This window comes from Aedes albopictus, chromosome 1 (assembly GCF_035046485.1).
Source record: "Aedes albopictus strain Foshan chromosome 1, AalbF5, whole genome shotgun sequence".
Lineage (NCBI taxonomy): Eukaryota > Metazoa > Arthropoda > Insecta > Diptera > Culicidae > Aedes > Aedes albopictus.
The window spans coordinates 159650398-159676933 of record NC_085136.1 but is presented as its reverse complement, the minus strand read 5'-3'; the positions used below and the strand labels follow the sequence as shown (position 1 = coordinate 159676933).

The 26536-nt window shown below is 35.5% G+C and overlaps 1 protein-coding gene across 1 annotated transcript in view; it reads right to left on the bottom strand.

Annotated features, from left to right (window-relative positions):
- The window catches only part of LOC109431391 (uncharacterized), a 172374-nt gene that overhangs the window by 24282 nt on the left and 121556 nt on the right, over nucleotides 1-26536 (bottom strand). Inside the window, exon 5 of the mRNA XM_062845648.1 lies at nucleotides 5827-6115. Within this exon, the coding sequence (XP_062701632.1) occupies nucleotides 5827-6115 (289 nt within the window). The remainder of the gene's footprint in view (nucleotides 1-5826; nucleotides 6116-26536) is intronic.

Sequence of the window (26536 nt, the reverse complement as noted above, 5' to 3'; positions counted from 1 at the left end):
TGGAGAAATTCCTGAAGAAATCCATGGAGGAGTACCGAGAGAAATTTCGCGAGGAATTCCTAGAGGAATGCCTAGAAGAGTTCCAGAAGTTTTTTTTTTTTTTATTTTGTGGAGAAATCCGTGGAGGAATCCCTGGAGAAATTCGTAGAGGATTTTCTGAAGGAATACCTAGAAGAGAACCCAGGAGAAATTCCAAAAAAAAAATACCTGAAAAAAATCCTGTAGGAATTCTTGGAGTAATTCCTGGAAGAGTTCCGGGAGAAATTTCATTAGAATTTTCCGGAGAAATTCGAGGAGGAATTCCTGGAGGAATCCCTGCAGAATTTTTTGGAGAAATGCCTGTACAAATTCCTGGAAATACTTCAGAGATAATTTTTGGAGGAATTCCTGGAGTAATTCCCAAAGGAGTTCTTTGAGGTATTTTTGGAAAAATATTTAAGGCTTCCTGGAGGAATTCCTGGAGACATTCCTGGAGAAATACCTGGAAAACTTTCTGGAGGAACACCTAGAGAATTCCTTCATGAATCCATGGAGAAATTCCTGGAGGAAGCCCTGTTTGCATTCCAAGAAGTATTTTTGGAGCAATTTGTGGAGGAATAACTAGAGGCATTTTTGGAGGAATTTTTAAAGGAATTACTGAACAAATATTTATGGCTTCCTGGAGGAATCCCTCGAGGAATGTCTGGAGGAACTCCTCGAGGAATTTCTGAAGGATTTTTTATGGGGAATTTCTGAAGAAACTCATAGATGAATCCCAGGAGGGATTCCCGAAGAAATTCCTGGATAAAGTTCTGGAGGAATCCATGGAGGAACCCCTGAAGGAATTCCCGGAAAAGTTCCAGGAGAAATTCATTAAGATTTTTTGGAGGAATCTCTGAAAGAATTTCTGGAAGAATCTCTATAGAAAATATTACATGAACTGGCAAAAATTCCTAGAGAATTTGCTGGAGGTTTTCTTGGAGATATTTCTGGAGGACTTCCATGGAGGTATCCCTGGAAGAATTTTCTGAAGAGTTCCGTAAGAAATTGATTTAGGATTATCTGGAAGAATCCGTGGAGAAATTCTCGGAGTAGCCCTTGGAGAAATGCCTTGAGAAATTCCTGGAAGAATCCATGGAGGAATTTCTGTAGGAATTTCTGGAGAAATTTCTGGAAGAATACGTGGAGGTTTCTCTGGAAGAATTCATGGAAGAGTTCAGGAGACATTCCTTTAGGATTCTCTGAAGGAATTCTGGCAGAAATTCCTAGGGGAATTTCTAGAGGAATCCCTGGAGGAATCCCCTCCCCCCATAAACCCTTACGTAATTAATGGACAGCCCCTTAGTATGGTTTGGTGATAATTTGGATGATGCTACGCCACCCGGAAGAAGCACGCGTGTGTTTTATGGCATTTCTTAGGTACAGAAATGTGGGTATTGCATTAGTGAAGCCTTTATTTTGAAATTGGTTGTTTCAGGCAAATTCAATTAGAACGATGGTAAAGCCAAATGACTTAAGGCACTACGACATTCGGACTGGAACATTTGATTTCATGTGTGAATTTGTGATACAGTCATGACCCGCTGGTTGGGGGCTTAATAGTTGGGTGGCTTTTTAGTTGGGGCTCCGTTAGTTGAGCTGTCAGCCAACTAAAAAGCACCTGGATGTCATAATTCAATGTCAAACTGAAAATGACAACCAATCTGTAATTCCGAGGGGCGAGCTAATGAGTTTTTGGTTTCATAAACTTTACTGATATTCGAGAAGAATTTCTATTTCATGTTTCTTAAAAAAAAAAAAAAACAATATGTACAATTACTTCGAAACAAATGCAAAACATCAGCAATCTTTATTTTGTCGATCATTGAAAGCGTTTTGTGCTTGCATTTTGGTCCGGGTGGTTTCATAAACATCAATATTTTCACTTCACCGGCTAAAAATGGGTGAAAATAATTATTTCTCGCATTGGTAATATATGTATCTTGCAAAACGTATCAGTTTTGCTCTAGTCTAGTCTAGTCTAGTCTACACATACACAGCCATTCATTGAAAGAATCCTGGAAAATGATAGAATCGACTACTTCTATCATTTTTTCTTGTCATTATTAATGCTTGCAGTACATCAAGAATGCATTACAAGCATTAAAGCGGCCAGGCCTACTGTGCAGCGTTGTTGATTCTACAATAAAACCATTGAGGCGGGGACATCTCGTACCAACCGCTCAGTTTTATAGAGAAAGCTAACTACGTGAAAAATCGGTGGGGGTGACGTTGCTAAGAAGGTTAATGTCACCCCTTAGTCCTTGGAATCCTGGGATGGAACACAGGTATTTGGTCCGTGTCCTGGCCCTTGTGCCTAGGTTTAAGCGCCTTTGCTCGCTCTCTGAAATGAAACAAGACACTGATTTCTAAAAGTTGAGGAGCTGTGACGTAACAAAAACAAGTTCCTCAAGAAGTTCCGAAAGAAGAGGAAAGAAAAGAAAATAATATGTAGCCTGAAACGATCTCACCAATTCGCCAGAAAACTCCATGGAAAATCGCCAAATGCAACATTGTCCTTCAGAAAGCTTTTCAGTACAATAGCGCACGGCGCCACTGGTGCCATAGCAGCATGCCTTTCCCTACTCAGTTTTTCCCTCGGTTTTCCCCCACAGGGCTTCTTATTCCCTTTCCAAGGCAGCACAAATTAACAAAATCGAGAACACCAGCTGGACTCCGAAAACACTTTCACGACTAGTTGCTATAGGTGCTCGGCGTCTGCGTAATGAATCTGTATCCTGGCCGGGAATGATTCGCGTTCCTTGCACTGGAATGCACCACACTCGCGGCGGCCACTGGACCACGAACTTTTTTTTTTCATTTCTTTTCCGCAGCTTGAATCCACTCGCGGCACAAACTTTAGGGACGTAATGCTTCACTTTACACGGCTTTCCTTAAACCTCGGATCCCAATTGTTGCGATATTCACTAAAATCGTGAAAGATTTTCACCCGAATCACTTTCCGGATGGCGTAGCGCATTCGTTAGTTCATTTTTCACTGTTCGAATTGGAGGTGACGCGGAATCGAAAAAAAACTTGACAGCAAATGCAAAAAGCACCTACGCGCGCGCACAGCTTGCTGCGATCCAAAAAAACGTATCAGTTTTGCTCTAAATGTAAAACAAATTGAAAAAATATATTTTTCACTTCTAACCTAAACAAGATTAAAAAAAAAAAACAATGCGCACGCCCCTTGTGCTGCTGTCACTTCACCCAACTAACGAATCGAATTCGTTGGTTGGGTGGAGGTTGTGGCTCAACGAGCGGGTTCCGACTGTAAAACGGTGCAGTGCTGACTTGAGTCGAAGAAGGGACTGCAATTAACATCCGGTGAAGACGGATTAATTCACTTGGTTAGCCGTTGAGCGGGGACGTTTTGGAGAAATGGTCAATTCAATAAAGTCATTCAATTGAACACACCGACGACCTTTGGTAAGTGACTCCGCTCACGATACAAATATTTCCGCTAGAATCGTCAACCGTCACATTTTTAATCCAGTTGCTCGGTCACTGGCTGACAGTCGAGGTTTTAGTTGTCAAGCTACTGAAAACACTTTAGTATTTATAGGAGTGGAACATATCATAAATGACGAATGCAGAAAAACAGCGGAAAATTAAAGAAAATGTGTGAAACTTTGGTGTTTATGCGTCAAGTAGGTTTCCTTACACTCGGAGAAACAAAGAAATTTCCTTCAAGACCCCATGTAAACAATAACTGTGTGCGTCATGGTGGTGAGACGAGGAGCAAGCCTGACTGTGCTGTAATGTCGTTCCCGTTAACACTGAGGAATAGCAGTTTCAAGATATATTGGTGAGACCGTTCCAAACTACGTTCCCCTTAAGGAGCCATTTAAAAACTTCGAAAACTAATTTTTGGTTGAGCAACGTTTCCCTCGTATCCAGTTTGTTTCATTTCAGAGAGCGAGTAAAGGCGCTTAAGCCTAGGCATAAGGGCCAGGACACGGACTAAATACCTGTGTTCCATCCCAGGAAGCGAAGGACCAAGGGGTGACATTAACCTTCTTAGCATCGTCTCCCCTATCGATTTTCACGTATTTTGCATTCTAAAAACTTGAGCGGTTGGTACGAGATGTCCCCACTTAATGGCTTTATTGTAAAACAATAACGCTGCACAGTAGGCCTGGCCGCTTTAATGCTTGTAATGCATTTCCAATGTACTGCAGACATTAAAAATGACAAGAAAAATGGTAGAATTAGTCGATTCTATCATTTTCCAGGATTCTTTCAATGAATGGCTGTGTATGTGTAGAATAGACTAGACTAGACTAGACATGTAGAGTATGGATCAAGGTATCTCCTGATTTTTTTTGGTGGTGAAAATGTTTTCCGTTTTTGCAGAAACCATTTTTTAGTGAAATTTTGTTTATAAATGGTTTCTGTAAAAACGAAAAACATTTTCACCACAAAAAAAATCGGGAGATACCTTGATCCATACTCTACACGTGCACGAAAACCGATTTTGAAAATATTGCTTCGATGTTTAATAAAAAAAATCAAAAACCAAAAAGTGATGAAATAGATCCAGTTTCGCCTTAAGTTATTGGCGTACCCAACAATTTTTCCGAAGACACTATCCTTCCAAATTATCAGGGTCTTGAGCTGTCGCATATCGTAACGTTTTCTTGACACCTGATATAGTTCCTGTAGTGCCATTTAGCATCAAACTGTTGATGGTCTCTCTAGCGGCCAAGTTACCAACTAATCATATGAACCAAAGTTCTAAATGGTAGATCCTATCAAGCCCTAAAACTGTGCCGAAGAAAGTATTGCGCTAACTCTTAACACACCCGAGATAATAGGCCACACCCCCAAAAAGTCAAAATCCCATAAGCTCTTAGTCTCCTATAACGCTCACCCCTGTCTAGTAGGAGTTCGTTTAATAGGAATTCGTTTAGTAAGAGACTCGACTGAATGTACCACGTGAACAATTTCGAGGGGTGAGGGGGTTTGGGAAAAATCCACGTTTGTCCACAGAGAAGGAGATAGGGGTCTGTCAAATATCCACGTGGACAGCATTCATTGAAGAATAAAAATAAGTTAACATTCATCAACGAAACAGATCATATTGTGTCATTGATATGGCACTCCTGGGAGTTGTCATATAATTTTTTATCCTATAATACTAATTGTATTTAGTTGGAGGTAGGCATGACGTAATGTAGAAATTTTAAAATTTCACTGGCTAAATTTCTGGAAAAAACATAATAAAAAAATCTAAATGATTGTTTTTGTTTTTTCAAGGAATTATAAAATGGAGCGTAGAAAGTGAGCGTTTGTCAAAATTTTCGTCAAAGTTCTGTATCAATTTCTCGAAGCTTCATATCAAATTTCTAAAATACTTCGCAGTTTCAAAATATCTGTAGAGTCTTTCTTACTCAGGTTTACCTCAACATTTTGTCTCAACAGACATATGTTAAATCTTAAATATAAATCTTTCTTTAAAAAAAATCTGCCCACGATTTCAAGTGCACAAATCTCATAAGAAACAAAACCAGCGCACGGGATCTTCTTATTTAGTATAAGCTTATTACAAGTGAGCAAGAACAAAATATATTTTTTACCAGCATTAGAAGTTAACTTCTTGATATTTGTACATTTGAAGGTTTGGTTTGGACATCTTAAGTTTGGTACAATGTTGAGCTTCCAAAACATTTGTCATTAACTGAATCACTACCTGCATGAAGCTCTAAGCACATACATTTCTCAAAATATCTAGGACAATGCCTTATGTGTTATAATATACTAACTAGGTACATATTTCTCATTTTAATAGTAATAATATCTTACCACTGCCATTAGAGCCGTTCGCATCTCATAGACCCAGACGTGCGTGCAGCTCGATCCGAATCCATGAATGATGGCTCTCGCTGTTACGTTCTCCAGGCTTCCGAACTTTTCGAAGATTTTCTGCGGTGCATAGCGATGCTTAACCGGTGTTGCAGTTCCGTTGTTGTTTGCTGCCTTCGATGCTGGCGTTGATTGTGGTGGTGGAGTTGGTGGCGGTGGAGGAGGTGTCGTGCCGTTATTGGTTTTCGCGATTTCATCGTAGAAAAACTCCAGAATAGGTTTTTCACTCCTGGAAAGAAACGGAAGAGGGAAATGGGAAGATATATAATGCAATTTTTCAAACTTTATCATAATGTTCAAAATATAAGTCGGACAAGTGTTGTTAGAAACTTTTACACCTCTGCTTTTCTACGGGTGTTACAGGAAGAATATGGGGTATAGGAGGGAGGATGCTAAGGTTAAAGGTTAACTTTAATTTCAAAATCTTGAAAGTTCCAGCTTTTGCAATGATTTTAAAATAAGACAAATATTTATCAATTATTTCATTCAATATAACACAGCACAACATTTTTTGTCTCAAGAGCAAACTTATGTGTCTCTGAAGGATTTTGGGCCGCTAAATCCGAATCCGGGCTCAGATTTGCTCCAACACGTCACAATTTTGAGCTATACCTCAATTTATAGGGCAAAATATGTGATTTTCGGCTTTTTTGACTGCAAGCCATTAAGCTTGGAAATATTGTTTTTAGGCAATCAAAACGTTAATTGGTCAATTAACATCTATGTTGAGGCAGTTTGGTGGACGACGGAGGGGATGAAAACAGTTTTGTAGTTGTTTTACTGAACAGCTTCAAAGCTAAAATATATTTACTTCTATTACTCTTTACTAAAGAATTCACATTGAATGTACTTACATTTCTGTTTTATCCGTACCGACTAACTTAAACTGCTATCACTGACCGTAGCGCATTCAGGGTAATAAATTACAAATTGCTATAGCTATACTTGCTTTGCACATACTGCGTGCCGAATTCATCAGGAGCACTAATGATTCTGTCAGTGCTAACAAAAGAAGTAGACTTTTTACCTAGAGGATAACCCTTCTATGTGGAATCGTTTCTGTTACAATTGATCTGTTGGATACGTATCAGTGCGAAAGAAATGCTTGGTTGTTTCACCTATTCAATTGGCTGCTGCCACACAGTGGTCGCGGCAACAATCTAAATTAACGACTCATGCAAAATATTTCGTTTTACCTAATCAAATTTGATAGATTTAAGCATTTTAAGTTAGTATGAAAACTTGCATGCAACTTTTGGAAGGTGACTTGTATGGGAAACATCGTACCTAACATAAATCGCTTAAAACTATCAAATTCGATTTGGTAAAATGAAATATTTTGCATGAGTCGTTAATTTAGATGTTAATTGACCAATTAACTTTTTGATTGCTAAAAAAATATGTCCATACTTAATGGCTTGCTGTCAAAAAAGCCCAAAATCGCTTAGTTTGCCCTATAAATTGAGGTATAGCTCAAAATTCTGACGTGTTAGAGCAAATCTGAGTCCGGACTCGGACTCAGCGGCCCAAAAACCTTCGGAGACACATAAGTTTGCTCTTGAGACTGACCAAAAGTTAATTTTTGTTTCGCTGTGAATAGTTGGTAATTGTAATCTTATAAATGTTTTAATCTAATTATCAAATTGTTGTTTTTTGTGTGTTTCTAATTCGATGATTTTCCTTTAACGGATAAACTTGTGTTGATTGCTTTCACCCTGTTGATCGATATACGGCAATCTATGAGAGCAAACAAAAAATCCAGTACATGAGTCTTCATAAAAACTCTTCCTAACGAGGTGTCAATGTCCTGCAGAAATGGGCCCGGTTCATGGTTTCGGAGATGAAAATCTGCGTCGCGAGACGACGCAGATTAAGTACCGCTTTTATTGCAAACAGCCACGCGACCTGTCTGCTTCCTGCATCTTAGATGGAGTTTATTGACCGCACTGTCACACGTAATGAGGCAATAAAAAGTGGTTTGTGGCGCTTGTGGCGATGGATTAGTTATACTTTGTTTCAGATACTCAACTTTCCGAGGAGTGCCTAATCCGGCAAGGTGATAATGACAGTAGCGTTTTACTTTCTTAGCGCTGACAGATTTTGTTTAATCAGATCACTTTTGGTAAACCATTTGTGAACGTGGTCCTATTCGCAAAAAAAAGTTTTTTATAAGAGCAGGTAGATTTCAAAGAAGCTGGCGTTAACCCTTTATAAGGCCGAGAAAACTAGGAGAGCTGTCAACGCATACTGTTGCGGAAATGATTATATACATGCACAAAACAATTTATGTTCGAAAGAAACTCTCAAAAATCTTGGTGGCAATAAAGTTGCCACTGCCCGTTTACACCAAAAGGAGCTTTTGAGGTGGCACTGCCCATTTAGGGTACTTTTCTTCTTTTGACTTCGAAAAAAAAATCCGGGAAAGAGATTTTAGAGTGGATTAGGACTTAACCCATAATATAAACTGTGTACTTCAGCTCATGTCAACCCATAATTTGATTATTTCTTAAAATATTTACCAAGTCTATAATTTTACAATAAGTTTGAGCTATTTTTTTCACGTGGTCAAATTTAGCCATTTATAAGACTACAAATGGATCCCAAATTGTTGTTGAAGCTTTGTTTAGTACCAAAAATAAAATACCAAGCGTAGTTAATAATCCCAATTTGGCGTAAACCAAAAAAAAATCGAAATAAATTGTTATGAAACAGAAGAAAAAACAAACAGTAGGTGGCAATATACACTCCCGTTCAAAAGTTTGGGGTCACCCCCTCAAAAACATGTAATTTTTTTAGGTCCATATCTCCGCCAATTTGCGTCCGATTTCAAAACCCTAGGTTGCATTCAAAAGATAATAAGTCAAAGAAACTTTGAACATGATTTAAAAGAAACTTTTTCAAAAAATTTTGTATGTAAACTTAACCCAAAGTTGCCAAATTTTCTAAAAAATGAATATAAACTTATGGCAGTGTCGCTGGAAATTGGGTCGACCAAATTTTAAGATGAGAGCGGTAATATGACCCATTTTCTATTAGCTTTCAACTGCTTTTTACAGAACTTAGCTAAAAAATCTAGAAAAAAAGTTATTAAGTAAATTAATCCTTGATGTCATCGACCAAAAGTTTGGGGTCACCCCTCAAAATGATGAATCGGCCAAAAGTTTGGGGTCAATATCGTAAAACATGGAAAAGTGATTTGTTGACATCTTTGTCATCTTTCATTCAATTTTAATTCTTCTTGGCTTATTTGAAACAAAATGAATGATACTTACTGCATAGACATTGAACCACACATATTTGTTGAAATTTACATACTAAAACTTAACGTAAGGTTGCCTTATTTTTTGAAGCGTGGTAAAATGTGCTAACTTTTCATAACATTTTTATATACATACAAAAATCGTTAAATACGTTAAGTTAAAGACACCAAACGTAAATTTAGTTAATTATCTTTGAAATGAGCCAAAAATAATTAAAATTGAACTATAGATGACGAAGATGTCACCAAATCACTTTTCCATGTTTTACGAAAGTTACCCCAAACTTTTGACCGATACATCATATTGAGGGGTGACCCCAAACTTTTGGTCGATGACATCAAGGATTAATTTACTTAATAACTTTTTTTCTAGATTTTTTAGCTAAGTTCTGTAAAAAGCAGTTGAAAGCTCATAGAAAATGGATCATATTACCGCTCTCATCTTAAAATTTGGTCGACCCAACTTTCAGCGACACTGCCGTAAGTTTATATTCATTTTTTAGAAAATTTGGCAACTTTGGGTTAAGTTTACATACAAAATGTTTTGAAACAGTTTTTTTTAAACCATGTTCAAAGTTTCTTTGACTTATTATCTTTTGAATGAAACCTAGGGTTTTGAAATCGGACGCAAATTGGCGGAGATATGGGCCTAAAAAAATGACATGTTTTTGAGGGGATGACCCCAAACTTTTGAACGGGAGTGTAGTTGTTACTGCCTTATAAAGGGTTACGATCACGATCACGAATTTTCGAATTCGAAAACCTTCATTTGAAAATAATAAATAACAATAAATAATACGATCGCTTGTCACCATAATTTGTGACTCATTTTTGTTTTGTGAAAAAGCGCAAGTGAGATAAATCGTTACTGCAGTATGGGTTAGTAGAGATGCCGTCTTCACTCTCCATTTTTTCGATCACGCTTCGCGTTCAGTTGATGTGCACACGAACCATTTCACACCTGAGCGGTGCTAATAGGATCTGGAGGTGTTCGGTATTGCATAAAGGCTATGTGTAACGTCACCTACTTCCGTAGAAGGTCATAATTAATGTTAACAATAATACTTTTTATGAGCATGGAAGCAATATGGTATCCGTCGTAGAAGACGTATCTCAAAGATTATGTAATTCATGTTTTATTTATTTATATAGAGCAACAACTAGAAAGAACCAGAGCGTTCATGAAAAACAAATATTTTAATCATGATTAATCATTGGTGATTAAAATTCAAATTTCGGTGATTATTGATTATGATTAATGATTAATTTGATTTTTGGGATGATTAATGATTATGATTAATGATTAAAATTGATTTTATCTGTGATTATTGATTATGATTAATGATTAAAAATGGTTCAATGATTTAAAATCATGATTAATCATGATTAATCAATCACAAAAAACAGGAAATGATTAAAATATAATTATTGTTCAAAATATTTTTGAAGTTCCAAAAGTAAAAGGTAACTCTGTCTATGAGATTATTGAAAAAATAATCAAGAAGAACAGCATTTGAACCAATTCAAATTGGATCATATATTTTATATGGTGAAAAATTTTTGGTGATGAATGATTAATGATTGATTAATTTTTTTTCTTATGATTATGATTACTGATTAATGATAGAAAATAAAAATGTAGTGAAATGGTTCTTGTGTTTATATCAGCCGAAATATTATGGAGGAACCGCTTAATTGAAGAGTTGTGTACATCTAAGTTGTTTGCTCGTGTGCCATCCCTAATAACTGATTGAAGTGAATTTTTGAACGAATAAGTGCTTATGAACTTTGGCGTGTTCAGGTCAATCCAGACTATTTTTGTGTCCAATGGTGACCGATAGAGAAGAAGGAAGATCCATGTGCCGCGGGGCAACGTCCTGAAGGCGATGCGGCTCAAGGAGGAAAAGCGACGAAAGCTGATAGGCAACAAGAGCTCAAGTTGAACGTCGGGCGAACATCCGACGGCTCATCTTGACGCTAATCAACGCCTGGCGACCGGAAAGGGCAAGCGGCGTTTCTTCATTAAGACGACCGTAGATGATGAAACCATTTCAAAATTGGTGAGAATGTTCCTTTTATATTTATTCATTTGGCGATATGACGAATTTTGAAACTTTTAGATACATGACACCTAGGCCCGAGAGGTCGTAGAACTTTCTACATCTTTCTTTAGGTGTCTAACTAACTATCCTCTCATATTCCTCAGCAGTCGCAAGAACGAGGCCAGGACAACTCTAGACTGTTGGAGGATTGCGTCAGTCTCGTTGAGATGTCAGAGAGAAGTCTCCAATCTTTGTGTTTTGGTATCCGACAGGAAGGAGGCAATCCTTATAACTGTGGTCTATGGCTGTACTACCTATGAAATTTGTGCGACTTGATTAATGCTTATTTTTTACTTTTTCAGTGGTAACCAGGTAAATGATTAAACCATGACAATTTCTCTTACGCTTTTTCGCCAAGGAAAGCACCCCATTAAACCCTATCCAATTTCCAACTCCAGATATCTATGAAGTGGGCCAAGTTCTTGGACATATTCTGAGTAGATATCTAATCAACATTTCCTCCCCATCCCCGCTGATCGTAAGGACCTGGCCAGGTGTCGAGAGTTCGTTAAATGAAAGGTTTGTCAAGTCCCAGGCAACTTTTCTGGCGCATTAAACTTCTCTATCGACAGCCACCCCAGGATGTGTACGGTCGGCTATGCTATGCTATGCTATGCTATGCTATTATGATTACTGATTAATGATTAAATTGCGAAATCAGTGTGATTAAGATTAATGATTAATGATTAAATGAGAAATTTTGGTGATTATGATTACTGATTTTTGATTAATCTTAATCATTAATCATTAATCATGATTAAATTTATGATTAATCATTAACGCTCTGGAAAGAACTGAATATACTATACATTTCACTGCCCGGGTCCAAGGAATTGGCATCCCTATCCCACCAATGCAATGTTTTCGTAGCCAACATAACAGCGGCTCAAGCGTAGGGCTCAAGCTGACAACCTATCTTTCAACACAGCAGCATAATATTAATGCGGGGTAAGAAAACAAGAAGACCATTGCAGTCCCCTGCCCGGGTCACTTCAGACCATCTGTTTCGGGAGTAAAAGTCCTCCGAACAGGGAACCTCAATCCAAGATGTCAGGCGACCCGTATCAGGTACCAGTAAGTCGGCTCCAGGGGCACTTGGCAGTGGCCAGTCAGTGCTTTAAGGCTCAAGCATTCGTCATCATTTTTCGGAAATAGAAAAGCAGTTTTTTCGCAGTAAATAAAAGCAAAGACCACAAAAATGTATTCACTGTATTCTATTCCTCATGTGGAACACAGTGAATCCATTTTCGTTGCAAACATCTTTGATTTGAACGAAAAACTGCTTTCAAATGTTTAATGATGACGATGATTTCAATGACGAATGGTTCAACGTTAATTAGCATGCTGCCATGCTGCTTAGATAGATTAGATAGATTAGCTAGATACTTTGCACCCCTTGTGATGGCACAGTACAATACAGTTTTGTTTGACGACATGGCTCCAAACTGTTCCAGTATTGTTTATGCGGAGTGCCAGCCTAGGCGTCAATCTGAAGATTTACCAGACACTTCAATACCGGAACTAATAAAATCAAGTGATACTCCTGTGCGAGCTTATTAGCCAATGGGGCCGTCCATATAGGGTGGGTGTACCAATTATGGCACTACCTAAGGAAAAATATTTGTACAAAAGTAACGAGAGGACCAACGAATGTCATCAATATGTTAAAAGATAGCTTAGTTTCCATACTTTACAGGAAAAATATAGAAACTGACCCAAAACTACTTTTAGTATTTATTACAGCGTGTGCCAATGATAGGAACCCTGCACCAATTATGGTTATATTTTTTAACTTCGGTTCCTTTTCGCACTATTTGCATGCATTCCTTATGGGGTTAGCCATAATTGGTACACTATGACGAAAAAGGGTGCAAAGAAGCCGAAATTTTAAGGAAAATGATTTCTTTCTACCATAATTTGAGCAAAATGTGAAGTTTAAATGAAAGCAACCATCTTTTGTGAACGTGATCTATTTTTCACAAATTTTTTTCTTGTTGATTTACATCGTGAAAGGGTGAAAATCAACTATGGCGAACAATTGGTACTATAGCCATCACTGGTACACTTACCCTACCACGTGGACAGAAAAATCGTAGTTTTTGACCTCCTGCCCCCTCCCCGTGGACAAGCGTGGACTTTACGTTAACCCCTACCTCCCTCCCCCAATGTTCACGTGGTCATAACAAAAGATTTTTCACTTTTTCGATTTTTAACTTTTATAAAAAATTAATTTTTGTTTGTAAGCAATGTTTTATATATAGTTTATAATTTAATGAATTACAAATATTCTGAAGTTCTCGTAATAGGTACAAATTATAATTTATTGATTTTTTAACGTAATAATTGCAAGGGGAAACCCCCTTTGAGTGAATCTTTTAAAGTCTTTCTAACAGAAGTATGTACAACATTATTTTTAATTCAATGGAATGTTTTTCAATCCATGATTGTCATAATTTGTTGAGAAAAGTTCTCCACAAAGTCTTCCATTGTGGAATCCTCCAGGAATTCCGCCACAGATTCTTTCAGATGTTTTATTAATTCATAGTGAACTTTTTAAAGGGATTCCTCACCTAGAATTCCTCGAGAAATACCACGGCAAATTCGTCTAGGAGTGCCACTGGGTAGTCCTTTGGAAGTCCAATGTTAATTCCTGAAGGAGATCCTTCGGAAATTTCTTTAGAAGTACCACTAGTGATTTTTCTTGAAACCCTACTAATATTTCCAATTAGGATTCCGCTGGGGGTTCTACGGGGAATTCTTTCAAAGGTTTTACCGGGAGTTGCTTCGGGAACTTTCTCATAAGTTCCTCTAGGAATTCTTCCAGATGTATGGTAGGGAATCTCTCCAAGAGTTTCACCGGGTATTCCTTTAGGTGGTACTATTGGGTTCCCTAGGTATTCTTCTAGGAATGCCACTCCTGAATTTTCACCTGGAATTTCTCTAGGAGTTTCACCGAAAATTCCTCTAAGACTTCCACCCATGAGTTTCAGTGGAACTCTTGCAGAAACTCCATTGGGAATTCTATCGGAAGTTTTCCTGAGGATTCTTCGAAGAAATGCTGCAGTATTTCTACATGAGGGAATTTTTGCGAAAAATTCCTATTTTCTATTTCCTATTTTTTCCATTTTCCTATTTTTTCAATAATTGATCAAGGAATTCTATAAGGAGTTTCTCTGCGAGTTTTTCAGAAATTTCTTTAAGGATTCTTCCAGAAGCTCTCCCGAAGATTCTGGTAATTCTTCCGGGAATTCTGACAGAAACTTTCCCGGGAGTTCTTCTGTATTTTTCCTGAAGTTTTCCAGGAAATTCTGTCAGGAGTTTCTCCCGGAACTTTTCCGAAAGTATTATCGTAAATTTCGTCTAAAACTTTTTGCTCGGATTTTTCTGGAAAATCCTCCGCAAAATCTTCAATAGTTTCTTCGAAAATTTCTGCTGGAACTCTTGTGGAAGTTTCTTCAGGAAATTTTTCGAATGTTTTCCGGGACTTTTATCCAGGAATTCTTTTAAAAGAGAACTTTTAGTATACTCTTCCGGATTGCTTCGATCTTGTCGTAGAGTCAGATATCAGTCATAAATCTTTGTGCTTTGACAACAGACGGGAAGAAGGCAACTCTCATAACAGCATTCTAGGAATGTAACACCTACGAATTTGTGCGACTCGCTTTATGCTAATACTAGCTTAGGCGTATGATAAGTTCCCAGGAGTATTCATCGAAAGTTTATTCTGGAAATCAACCAAAATTATCTCCTGGAATTTCATCTTGTAACTCCTCCAGACTTTTTTTTAATAAATCCTCAGGATTTTTTCCAAAAGTTGCTCCGGGAGATGCTATGAAAATTGTTTCGAAAATTACTTATTATTATTTGTTTCGTTAAAGTATCTTTGTTTTTTAATTGTTCTATCAATGTTGTCCACGTGGGCATTTGACAAACCCCCACCCCCCTCTCCGTGGACAAGCGTGGACTTTTCCCGAACCCCCTCCCCCCTCCAAGTTGTCCACGTGGTATATGGACGGCCCCAATGCATTTCCAACAATGAAATGACCAGTGAACAAATGACCAATGCACTAAGGGCCAGAATCGCAATCTAGCGGAACGAAATTAATTACTCCAAAACGAAGCATTTCCGACACATGGTATCTTCGACAAAGTTGCTTGACATCAGCAGGGGCATCTATTGATAAGAACGTAGTAGTTCGCAACTCGTCCGCATAGGTGGCGCCACCATCTAACTTCTTTGTTTTACGTCCTAGAGACTTGGCGTCTTCGGCAAAGTTGTTCATTTTGGCATAATAAACAACTCTTTCTCAGACGTCAAAATTCCACAGCCTACTGTTTTCGAGTTATTTTAAAAATAAAATACATTCAATGAAAAACCAGTTTTTTAAGCTTATTTTGACATTTTTACAAGAAACCATGTGAGTTTAATTTTTTTCCCAATGCAAATATATCAAACCAAACACATTCTAAGGAAATATATTCAATATTATCATTAAAAATTTGAAATTAAAATACAAATTCGAAAAAATAGTGTGAATTTCAAGCCTTAATATCTCACAAAGCGCAAAAAATCGCAACTTCAAATTTTCAGCAAATACGAAGGAATACTAAGTGAACATACTGTCAAAAATTTGGAGAGGTATTTTTTGGTGTTTTTGAGATAATAGCTTTTTAGTAACACCATAAATATAAGTAGTGCCAGCGTGTAACTTTTTACTGTTACACATTAGAGAGTTTATGTCTTCGAGAAAGTTGTTCATTTTGACTAAATAAACAACTGTTTCTTAGACGTCAAAATTCCAAGGCCTACTGTTTTCGAGTTATTGTGTATTAACTAGATGTTATTGATAAAATTTGTCAATAAAACACATTTTGATGCAATAGTATGAACTATTTTTTATTGTTTTTGATTTTACGATACATAGTAGGTCATGAAAATGTCAGTTTCGTGGAGCTCCAGTTTCTCAATCTCTAGAGATTGATCAACGTCCTTTCCATCCAGGAACAAATCTACGAGCTCTCAGCAAGATATTTCGCGCTCTAAAATTTAAAATGATCGACAAAAAAGGTTAAGCTTAAAACATTTGGAAAATAACATGCAAAAAATTAAAAGTTACCTTGAGCCATGCTGACAATAGTATACTGACATTTTCATGACCTACTATGTATCGTAAAAATTAAAACAATAAAAAATAGTTCATACTATTGCATCAAAATGTGTTTATTGACAAATTTTATCAATAAAATATAGTTTATATACAATAATTCGAAAACAGTAGGCCGTGGAATTTTGACATCTAAGAAACAGTTATTTAGTTAGTCAAAATGAACAACTTTCTCGAAGACAAAAACTCTCTAATGTGCAGCAGTAAAAAGTTACACGCTGGTGGCACTACTTATATTTATGGTGTTACTAAAAAGCTATTATCTCAAAAACACCAAAAAATGCCTCTCCAAATTTTTGACAGTATGTTCACCTAGTATTGCTTCATATTTGCTGATAATTTGAAGTTGCGATTTTTTGCGCTTTGTGAGATATTAAGGCTTGAAATTCACACTATTTGTATTTTAATTTCTAATTAAATTCTAATATGTCACACTATTTGTATTTTAATTTCTAATTATTAATGATAATATTGAACATATTTCCTTAGAATGTGTTTGGTTTGACATATTTGCATTGGAAAAAAAAATTAAACTCACATGGTTTCTAGTAAAAATGTCAAAATAAGCTTAAAAAACTGGTTTTTCATTGAATGTATTTTATTTTTAAAATAACTCGAAAACAGTAGGCTGTGGAATTTTGACGTCTGAGAAAGAGTTGTTTATTTTGCCAAAATGAACAACTTTGCCGAAGACGCCAAGTCTCTAGGACGTAAAACAAAGAAGTTAGATGGTGGCGCCACCTATGCGGACGATTTGCGAACTACTACGTTCTTATCAATAGATGCCCCTGCTAATGTCAAGCAACTTTGTCGAAGATACCATTGCCGGAAATGCTTCGTTTTGGAGTAATTAATTTTGTTCCGCTAGATTGCGATTCTGGCCCTTAGTGCAATGAGGCTTTCCACGGACCAACACGAATCCATTTTAATCGATGTTTTTAATTTACTTGATATTTTTGTATACTATTCCTTTTCATGTGAGAAACCATTTTTTCATATCAAAAGTTCATATTTTGTCTCGACTAACTTTCAAATAGGGCCTATGAAAAAATGGAACACAAGCAAATAAAAAATTATAACACGGAAACGGCTTGTTCGATCGGAAAGATGTCTTCAGCAAAGTTGTAGAATAATATATGGCGGCTACGCATTGAAAAATTTATTTAGTTTTTCTTCTGAAAAAACTGAATTTTGTTAGGTACTAAAAATTAAATATCTCAAAAAGTTATTTTTTTACCTTCGTGTTTTTTTGTGGGAATAAAGTTCATTCTGTTAGCTATCATCTGTAAAATTTTTATAGTGGTAAAAAATGTACAAAAAAGTTACGGCACTTTGAACATTTTTGGTTGCGTGTTTTTTTAGAGTGCATGACGAATTTCCCGCAAACTAGATTTTGGGGTTGGCAGCACCCTCTCAGATTTCAATGGAACTGTGTAGGTATGAAGACTATGTTTGTTTTTTTTTTAAATATATCTACACTAATATTTGAAAAGGGCTTAAGTTTTTGACTATTTTATTTATACCAATATAACTTAAAAATAACATGACCTGCAAAAAAGTGTGGTATGTGTGACTTTAAGGAATTTGTGTAAACTTTCAAGTAAAAAATTGAAATATTGAAAAAACGATCACGCTAAAAAAAGTTAAAAAATAAATTGAAGTCAATTTGGAATACATGCCCATTTGCGAAATTAAATTAATCCTATTTCGGAGAACCAAACCCCACACCAACCAATAAGAATAGAATTCAAAATGGATCAAAGTAATTAAATTGCTATTATCTAAATCTAACCCAACATAAAATGGTTTTTTTTTTTGAGTCAAAACAATTTTTGGGTATTTTTATACGTGGATTTTCACATATTGATATTGAACATAGCTTTACATGTTTCAATTATAAATCTATCCAATACAAAGAATATAATTTAGGATTCTCTTTTGAACCAGAACACCAGATTTGTTACACAGAAATTCAGAACATCAACCAGAAGTCGAATTTCAACTTAAAAGTTTTCTTATTCATAAGAGAATAAAATAAATACTTTGCATTAGATAGACCTGTGATTTAAACATATGGAGCTATGTTTAATTTAATATCTGTAAAAAACGCCCTGGATAAAATCTTTTGTTTTCTACCGAAGAGAAACACGCAAAATAATGACATGAAGTATTTGTTGTTAGGAACCGTCCATTAAAGACGTAGCATTTTAGAGGAAGTTTATGATATTGCTAGGAGCCTTCTCTATAACCGACCAAAAGTTTGGAGTCACCCCTCAATATGATGTATCAGCCAAAAGTTTGGAAAAGTGATTTGATGATATCTTCGTCATCTATAGTTCAATTTCAATTCTTTTTGGCTCATTTCAAAGAAAACTAATTAAATTTACGTTTGGTGTCTTTAATTTAACGTATTCAATGATTTTATATGTATAAAAATGTTATGTAAAGTTAACAACACACTTCATCCACATTTCAAAAAATGAGGCATTCTTAACGTAAAAGATTTAGTATGTAAATTTTAAGAAATATTTGTGGTTCAATGTCTATGCAGTAAGAACCATTCATTATGTTTCAAATAAGCCAAGAAGAATTAAAATTGAATGAAAAATAATAAAGTTATCAACAAATCACCTTTCCATGTTTTACGATAGTGACCCCAAACTTTTGGCCGATACCGTAAAACGGGGTATCATTGATCAGCGGGGTAATATTGATCGGCTTGACCGACCACATGAAATGTTCAAACAAGCATTTTACATTGAATCAGTTTCTGCTATCGAATGGTATATCGTAACCTGCTATCATTTTGCGATTAAATGACATGCAATTCATGAAAATTGAATTTCATAAACATTGCAATAAATCGATTGTTCCATAACTGTGTTTCGTAACGCAATGAGATATGTACATTAGGGTGCCAATGGAATGTATGGGAAAAATTTGACCATCGAATTTCAAAAACGGGTAGTGCTCAAAAGTTTCGTCTCCTCAAAAAAAGTCCCCATGCAAAATTTCAGCTCAATCGGACTTCGCTAAGGGGTGGCCCAAAGCGGTCAAAGTTTGGCTGTTTTGAAACACGAAAAATAACCCAAGGTAGGGGTACATGAAAATTTCGAAATCGAAAATTTTTTTTTGATGCCAAATGCCTTAAAAGTGCATGAAACGTCGAGATCTGGTGTTATCTAAAAAAAATTTTTTTGGAAAAAAATTGACTTTTTGGACTTAGAAAATTTTTGAGTTGGGGGAGTGAAATGAAATTGAAATGGAGGATTTGAATTTAGTTGCTGAAATATTCAAAGCAATAGTCCTGGAACATGTCTTATATCATCGTTGGCAACTGCTAGCATATTATATATCATATATCGTTAGGGTGGTTCACTTATTTTGCATTAGGGTGGTCCTTTTTGTAGAAAAATTTAAAAAATAGGCTAATAGTATTAAAAAAAACTTATATACCTGTAAGTCATTTTCAATGTTGAAAATATAAAATATTTCATTAGGGTGGCTCATTCATTTTTAATTAGGGTGGTTCATTGAGATGGAAATTAAGAACAAGAAAATATTTCCAGAAAACTTACCAGTCATATTTTTGTATAGTTTAAAACCATGACCCTTTATTGGCATGTAACACTTTGTTAAGATATTCCTAGACCAACATGTGGAAAGGGCGTAACAACCATTGCGATTTTCTGCTTCTCCTGTCCCTCCCGGGCATATCCCCAATTATTCATAAAATCTTTCATTTTCTTTTTAAATTTTGAATCTTTTTTTTTTTTTTTGGTGCTTCACTTATTTTGCAAAAGGGTGGTCCTTTTTGTAGAAAATTAAATAAAAAAAACGATAATAGTATTTGTATTGTATTTTCCGTTAGGGTTGTTTTTTTGGAAATTAAGATCAAAAAATACTTCGAGAAAATTCAACTAGGTAATCTTTTTCGTATAGCTTCAAGCCATGATTTCCTACAAATCTTTCGGTGACTTATCAATAATGAGATATTCTCTAATTATTATCTCTCCTCTCGTTCTATTTCATTAATCACGGCATCAATATAGTGATTAAAACCGCCCAGTCAACACAAGATCGTATATGATGTTGAATACGATGCAAAAGTGGAGGCGATATACGCACACTTTTCACGTGGTTAAATGGAAGCTTGTCCGTATATGGCCTCCACTTTAGCATCCTATACAACATCATATAAGACTTTGTGTTAGCTGGGCGATTTACAGAATTAAATATTGTGGTACGGACTACCAAAGAGATTTATTTACTAGAGAGGTTCATCTCATTGTAAGATTTTGAAAAGTTTTGTGAGACTAAATTCAAAAACTCGAGTAAACATTTATTCAGCTGTTTCTATGAGGAAGAAGAGTTTAGTTTGAAGAGCAGAACTGTTTGTTGAACCCCTAAGATGGGGAAGTTTTTCATTAATGCGGTATTTGCAGATATAATTTACTTTTGCAATGGTCGTGGCCAAGCGTGTCCGTACTGAGCGGATGAAATTTATGCTCTATTGATTTACACCACCAAAATTATCGTATTCATGCAATATTCCTATCTTAACTGATAGAAGGATGTTGAAATAATTTAAATGTCTTTTCGAACTGTCAAAAAACCTCAACGCAGTTCCGCACGGAGCGTTAAAATTCACCCGAGTGAAATTCTCTCCGTGTGCTCAGTGTGGTACTGCGGTGCGGTTTTTTGACAGTTCGAAAAGAGATTTAAATTATTTCAACATCCTTTTATCAGTTAAGATAGGAAGATTTCATAAATACGATGATTTCGGTGGTGTAAATCAATAGAGCATAATTTTCATACGCTCAGTGCGAACAAGCCTGGTCGTAGTAAAAGGGACGTAACGGAAGAGTGGGAACGTTTTCGTGATATTTACTAAATTCATGCTGATAGGTTTTTGGTACATTACATTAAATTACATCTGATTTTTTGAACTTTTATTTTCCTTTTCTTTTTTGCTATTCCTCTGCGTAATATCAGTTTCCAACAAGGATTCCGGACAAGAGAGAGCACATAAGACGGCGAAACAAAAAATAAATTTTGGTCTGTCTCAAAAGCAAACTTATGTGTCTCTGACAGTTTTTGGGTCGCTGAATCCGAATCCGGGCTCAGATTTGCTCCAGCACGTCACAATTTTGAGCTATACCCCGATTTATAGGGCAAAATATGCGATTTTGGGCTTTTGGCTCAGTGTGGTCACAGATAACAGACGTTTATGCTTATATTGGCAATGTGTGTAAAAATGCTCAACAGCCATTTTGTATGTAACGAGCAGCTGAAACTCATGTGGCAATCATTTAGAGATGGCGCAGTGATCGATAGTCAGTGATCGCTTTCAAGATTGCATGCACTACGCAATTTTACATTCAAGATTGTATTCGATCTTGAATGAAAGTGGAACTTTGAACTATTTTTGCATTCAAGTTAGATGTAATGTCGCAACCAGTTGAGTAGATGGCGGTAGTGAGCCAACGTATATCATTTTGAACATTTACACAGGATTCTGCGAAAAATTTGTACTAGCATAAACATCTGTTATCTGTGGTGTGGTACTGCGGTGTGGTTTTTTGACAGTTCGAAAATTTAAATTATTTCAACATCCTTCTACCAGTTAAGATACACTGAGAGGAAAATACATTTTAGTTTCACTGAAAAAACTCAAGTAACCGTTCAAAAATGATGTTTTCAGTGAGTTCAAATGAATTAAGTAAAATTCGCTTGAAAACTTAGTGAAACTCCAAAGAAAAGCTATTAAAAATTTGGTACTGTATTGTATTGTAAAATGTATATGATTTTCTAGTGGGTTTTACTGAAGTCGAATGTATGAAAAATGAAGCGAATTATTGTCAGCCATCACTAACGAACCAAGCATGAGTGTGATGATGGCAATATGTTCTGTGATTTTTATGTTTCCATCCTTACTAGGGAACCGTTTGGGGGTCTCCGGTAAAACGGAGACAAACCAATTTTTTTTAATAATCTCGAAACAGACAAAACAAAAACAAAAATGGCCAAAAGTTGTTCCAAATATACTGAAAATTTACTTAAATTTTATTAAATTCTGTAGTGAAAAATTTCACTTAAATGCTATTGGATTTTTCCAGTGGAATATTTTCACTAACCAATCATGTAGGCTTCAAATGTTTAGTTAGATGGAAAAAATCTACTTATGATTTCCAGTGGAATTGAAGTGAATTTTTCGCTCAGTGTAGGAAGATTGCATGAATACGATAATTTTGGTGGTGTAAATCAAAAGAGCATAAATTTCATCCGCTCAGTACGGACATGCTTGGCCTTGACCATTGCAAAAGTAAATTATATCTGCTTATACCGCATTAATGAAAAACTTCCCCATCTTAGGGGTTCAAGAAACAGTTCTACTCTTCAAACTTAACTCTTCTTCCTCATAGAAACAGCTGAATAAATATTTACCCAAATATTTGAATTTAGTCTCACAAAACTTTTCAAAATCTTACAATGAGATGAACCTCTCTAGTAAATAAATCCCTTTGGTAGTCCGTACCACAATATTTAATTCTGTAGATAGAAATCGGTTTTAATTACTATATTGATGCCGTGATTAATGAAATAGAACGAGAGGAAAGATAATAATTAGAGAATATCTCATTATTGATAAGTCACCGAAAGATTTGTAGGAAATCATGGCTTGAAGCTATACAAAAAAGATTACCTGGTTGAATTTTCTGGAAGTATATTTTGATCTTAATTTCCAAAAATAAAACAACCCTAACGGAAAATACAATACAAATACTATTATGTTTTTTTTTATTTATTCTTCTACAAAAAGGACCACCCTTATGCAAAATAAGTGAAGCACCAAAAAAAAAAAAGATTCAAAATTTAAAAAAGAAAATAAAAGATTTCATGAATAATTGGGGATATGCCCGGGAGGGACAGGAGAAGCAGAAATTCGCAATGGTTGTTACGCCCTTTCCACATGTTGGTCTAGGAATATCTTAACAAAGTGTTACATGCCAATAAAGGATCATGGTTTGAAACTATACAAAAATATGACTGGTAAGTTTTCTGGAAATATTTTTTTGTTCTTAATTTCCATCTCAAAGAACCAACCTAAATAAATATAAATGAGCCACCCTAATGAAATATTATATATATTCAACATTGAAAATGACTTACAGTTATATGAGATTTTTTAATACTATTATCTTTTTTTTTTAATTTTTCTACAAAAAGGACCACCCTAATGCAAAATAAGTGAACCACCCTAAAGATATATGATATATAGTATGCTAGTAGTTGCCAACGATGATATAAGACATGTTCCAGTACTATTGCTTTGAATATTTCAGCAACTAAATTCAAATCCTCCATTTCAAATTCATTTCACTCCCCCAACTCAAAAATTTTCTAAGTCCAAAAAGTCATTTTTTTTCAAAAAAAAAATTTTTGAGATAACACCAGATCTCGACGTTTCATGCACTTTTAAGGCATTTGGCATCAAAAAAAAATTTTCGATTTCGAAATTTTCATGTATCCCTACCTTGGGATATTTTTCGTGTTTCAAAACAGCCAAACTTTGACCGCTTTGGGCCACCCCTTAGCGAAGTCCGATTGAGCTGAAATTTTGCATGGGGACTTTTTTTGAGGAGACGAAACTTTTGAGCACTACCCGTTTTTGAAATTCGAAAATTCGATTTTCATTGGCACCCTAATGTACATTGTCTAACATTCATGCTTGGCGTGAATACTAGATACAATATATGAGGTTCGAAATCACTGTATTACTTTAGTTATATCCTAGAGTTGGATTTAATAAACGAAACTTTTATGAAAATGCTCTTTTTTAGTAAAATATACGATTTTTTTCAAAGTAGACTATCAATTCCTTAAGCCATTGCCTACGTTTAGGCGTTATTCGCGGTTTGGGGGATTTTAATCCTAAAATAACTCAAACAGTACATAACTTGTAAGATTTTGGACGACATATTCGAAATCAGCTACCCCGAATTTAGTAAGTAAGGGTAATTTCAACACTAACGAACATTGCACAAGGGCCAGAATCGCAATCTAGCGGAACTAAATTAATTACTCCAAAACGAAACATTTCCGACACATGGTGTCTTCGACAAAGTTGTTTGACATCAGCAGGGGCATCTATTTCTTAGAACGTAGTAGTTCGCAACTCGTCCACATAGGTGGCGCCACCATCTAACTTCTTTATTTTACGTCCTAGAGACTTGGCGTCTTCGGCAAAGTTGTTTATTTTGGCAAAACAAATAACTCTTTCTCAGACGTCAAAATTCCACAGCCTACTGTTTTCGTGTTATTTAAAAAATAAAAACTAATCAATAAAAAAACAGTTTTTAAGCTAATTTTGACATTTTTACCAGAAACCATGTGAGTTTGAATTTTTCCCTAATGCATATGTGTCAAGCAAATCACATGGTACGGGAATATGTCGAATATTATCATTAAAAATTTAAAATAAAAATACAAATTCGAAAAAACAGTGTGAATTTCAAGCCTAAATATCTCACAAAGCGCAAACAATCGCAACATCAAATTTTCAGCAAATACGAAGCAATACTAGGTGAACATACTGCCAAAAATTTAGAGAGGTATTTGTTGGTGTTTTTGAGATAATAGCTTTTTAGTAACAGTATAAATATAAGTGTTGTCAGCATGTAACTTTTTAATGTTACACATTTAAGAGTTTATGTCTTCGGAAAAGTTGTTCATTTTGACTAAATAAACAACTCTTTCCTAGACGTCAAAATTCCACGGCCTATTGTTTTCGAATTATTGTATATAAACTAGATGTGATTGAGAAAAACTGATAATAAAACATATGTTGATGCAATACTATGAACTATTTTTATTGTTTTTACTTTGACGATACATAGAAGTTCAAGTAAATGTCAGTTTACTATTGTCAGCATGGGTCAAGATATCTTTTAATTTTCGGATGTTAATTTCAAAGTGTTTTAAGCTTAACCTATTTTGTCAATCATTTTATATTTTAGAGCGCGAAATATCTTATCGAAAGCTTGTGGATCTGTTTCTGGATGGAAAGGACGTTGATCGAAGATTGTGAAACAGAAGCTCCACGAAACTGACATGTTCATGACCTACTATGTATCGTAAAACTAAAACAATAAAAATAGTTCATAGTATTGTATCAACATGTGTTTATTGTCATTTTTTTATCAATATAATCTAGGTTATATGCAATAATTCGAAAACAATAGGCCGTGGAATTTTGACGTCTAAGAGAGAGTTGTTTATTTAGTCAAAATGAACAACTTTTTCGAAGACATAAACTCTCTAATGTGTAACAGTAAAAAGTTACATGCTGCCATTACTTATATTTATACTGTTACTAAAAAGCTATTATCTCAAAAACACCAAAAAATACCTCTCTAAATTTTTGGCAGTATTGCTTCGTATTTGCTGAAAATTTGATGTTACGATTTTTTGCGCTTTGTGAGATATTAAGGCATGAAATTCACACTGTTTTTTCGAATTTGTTTTTTTATTTTAAATTTTTAATGATAATATCTGACATATTCCCGTACAATGTGATTGGCTTGACACATATGCATTAGGGAAAAATTCAAACTCACATGGTTTCTGGTAAAAATGTCAAAATTAGCTTAAAAATCTGTTTTTTTCATTGATTAGTTTTTATTTTTTTAATAACTCGAAAACAGTAGGCTGTGGAATTTTGTCGTCTGAGAAAGAGTTATTTGTTTTGCCAAAATAAACAACTTTGCCGAAGACGCCAAGTCTCTAGGACGTAAAACAAAGAAGTTAGATGGTGGCGCCACCTATGCGGACGAGTTGCAAACTACTACGTTCTAAAAAATGGATGCCCCGGCTGATGTCAAACAACTTTGTCAAAGACACCATGTGTCGGAAATGTTTCGTTTTGGAGTAATTAATTTAGTTCCGCTAGATTGCGATTTTTATTTTTATTTTTTTTCTATTTAAATCATGTTCAAAGTTTCTTTGACTTACTATCTTTTGAATGATATCTAGGGTTTTGACATCGGACGCAAATTGGCGGAGATATAGGCCTTAAAAATTACATGTTTTTGTAGGGGTGACCCCAAACTTTTGATCGGGAG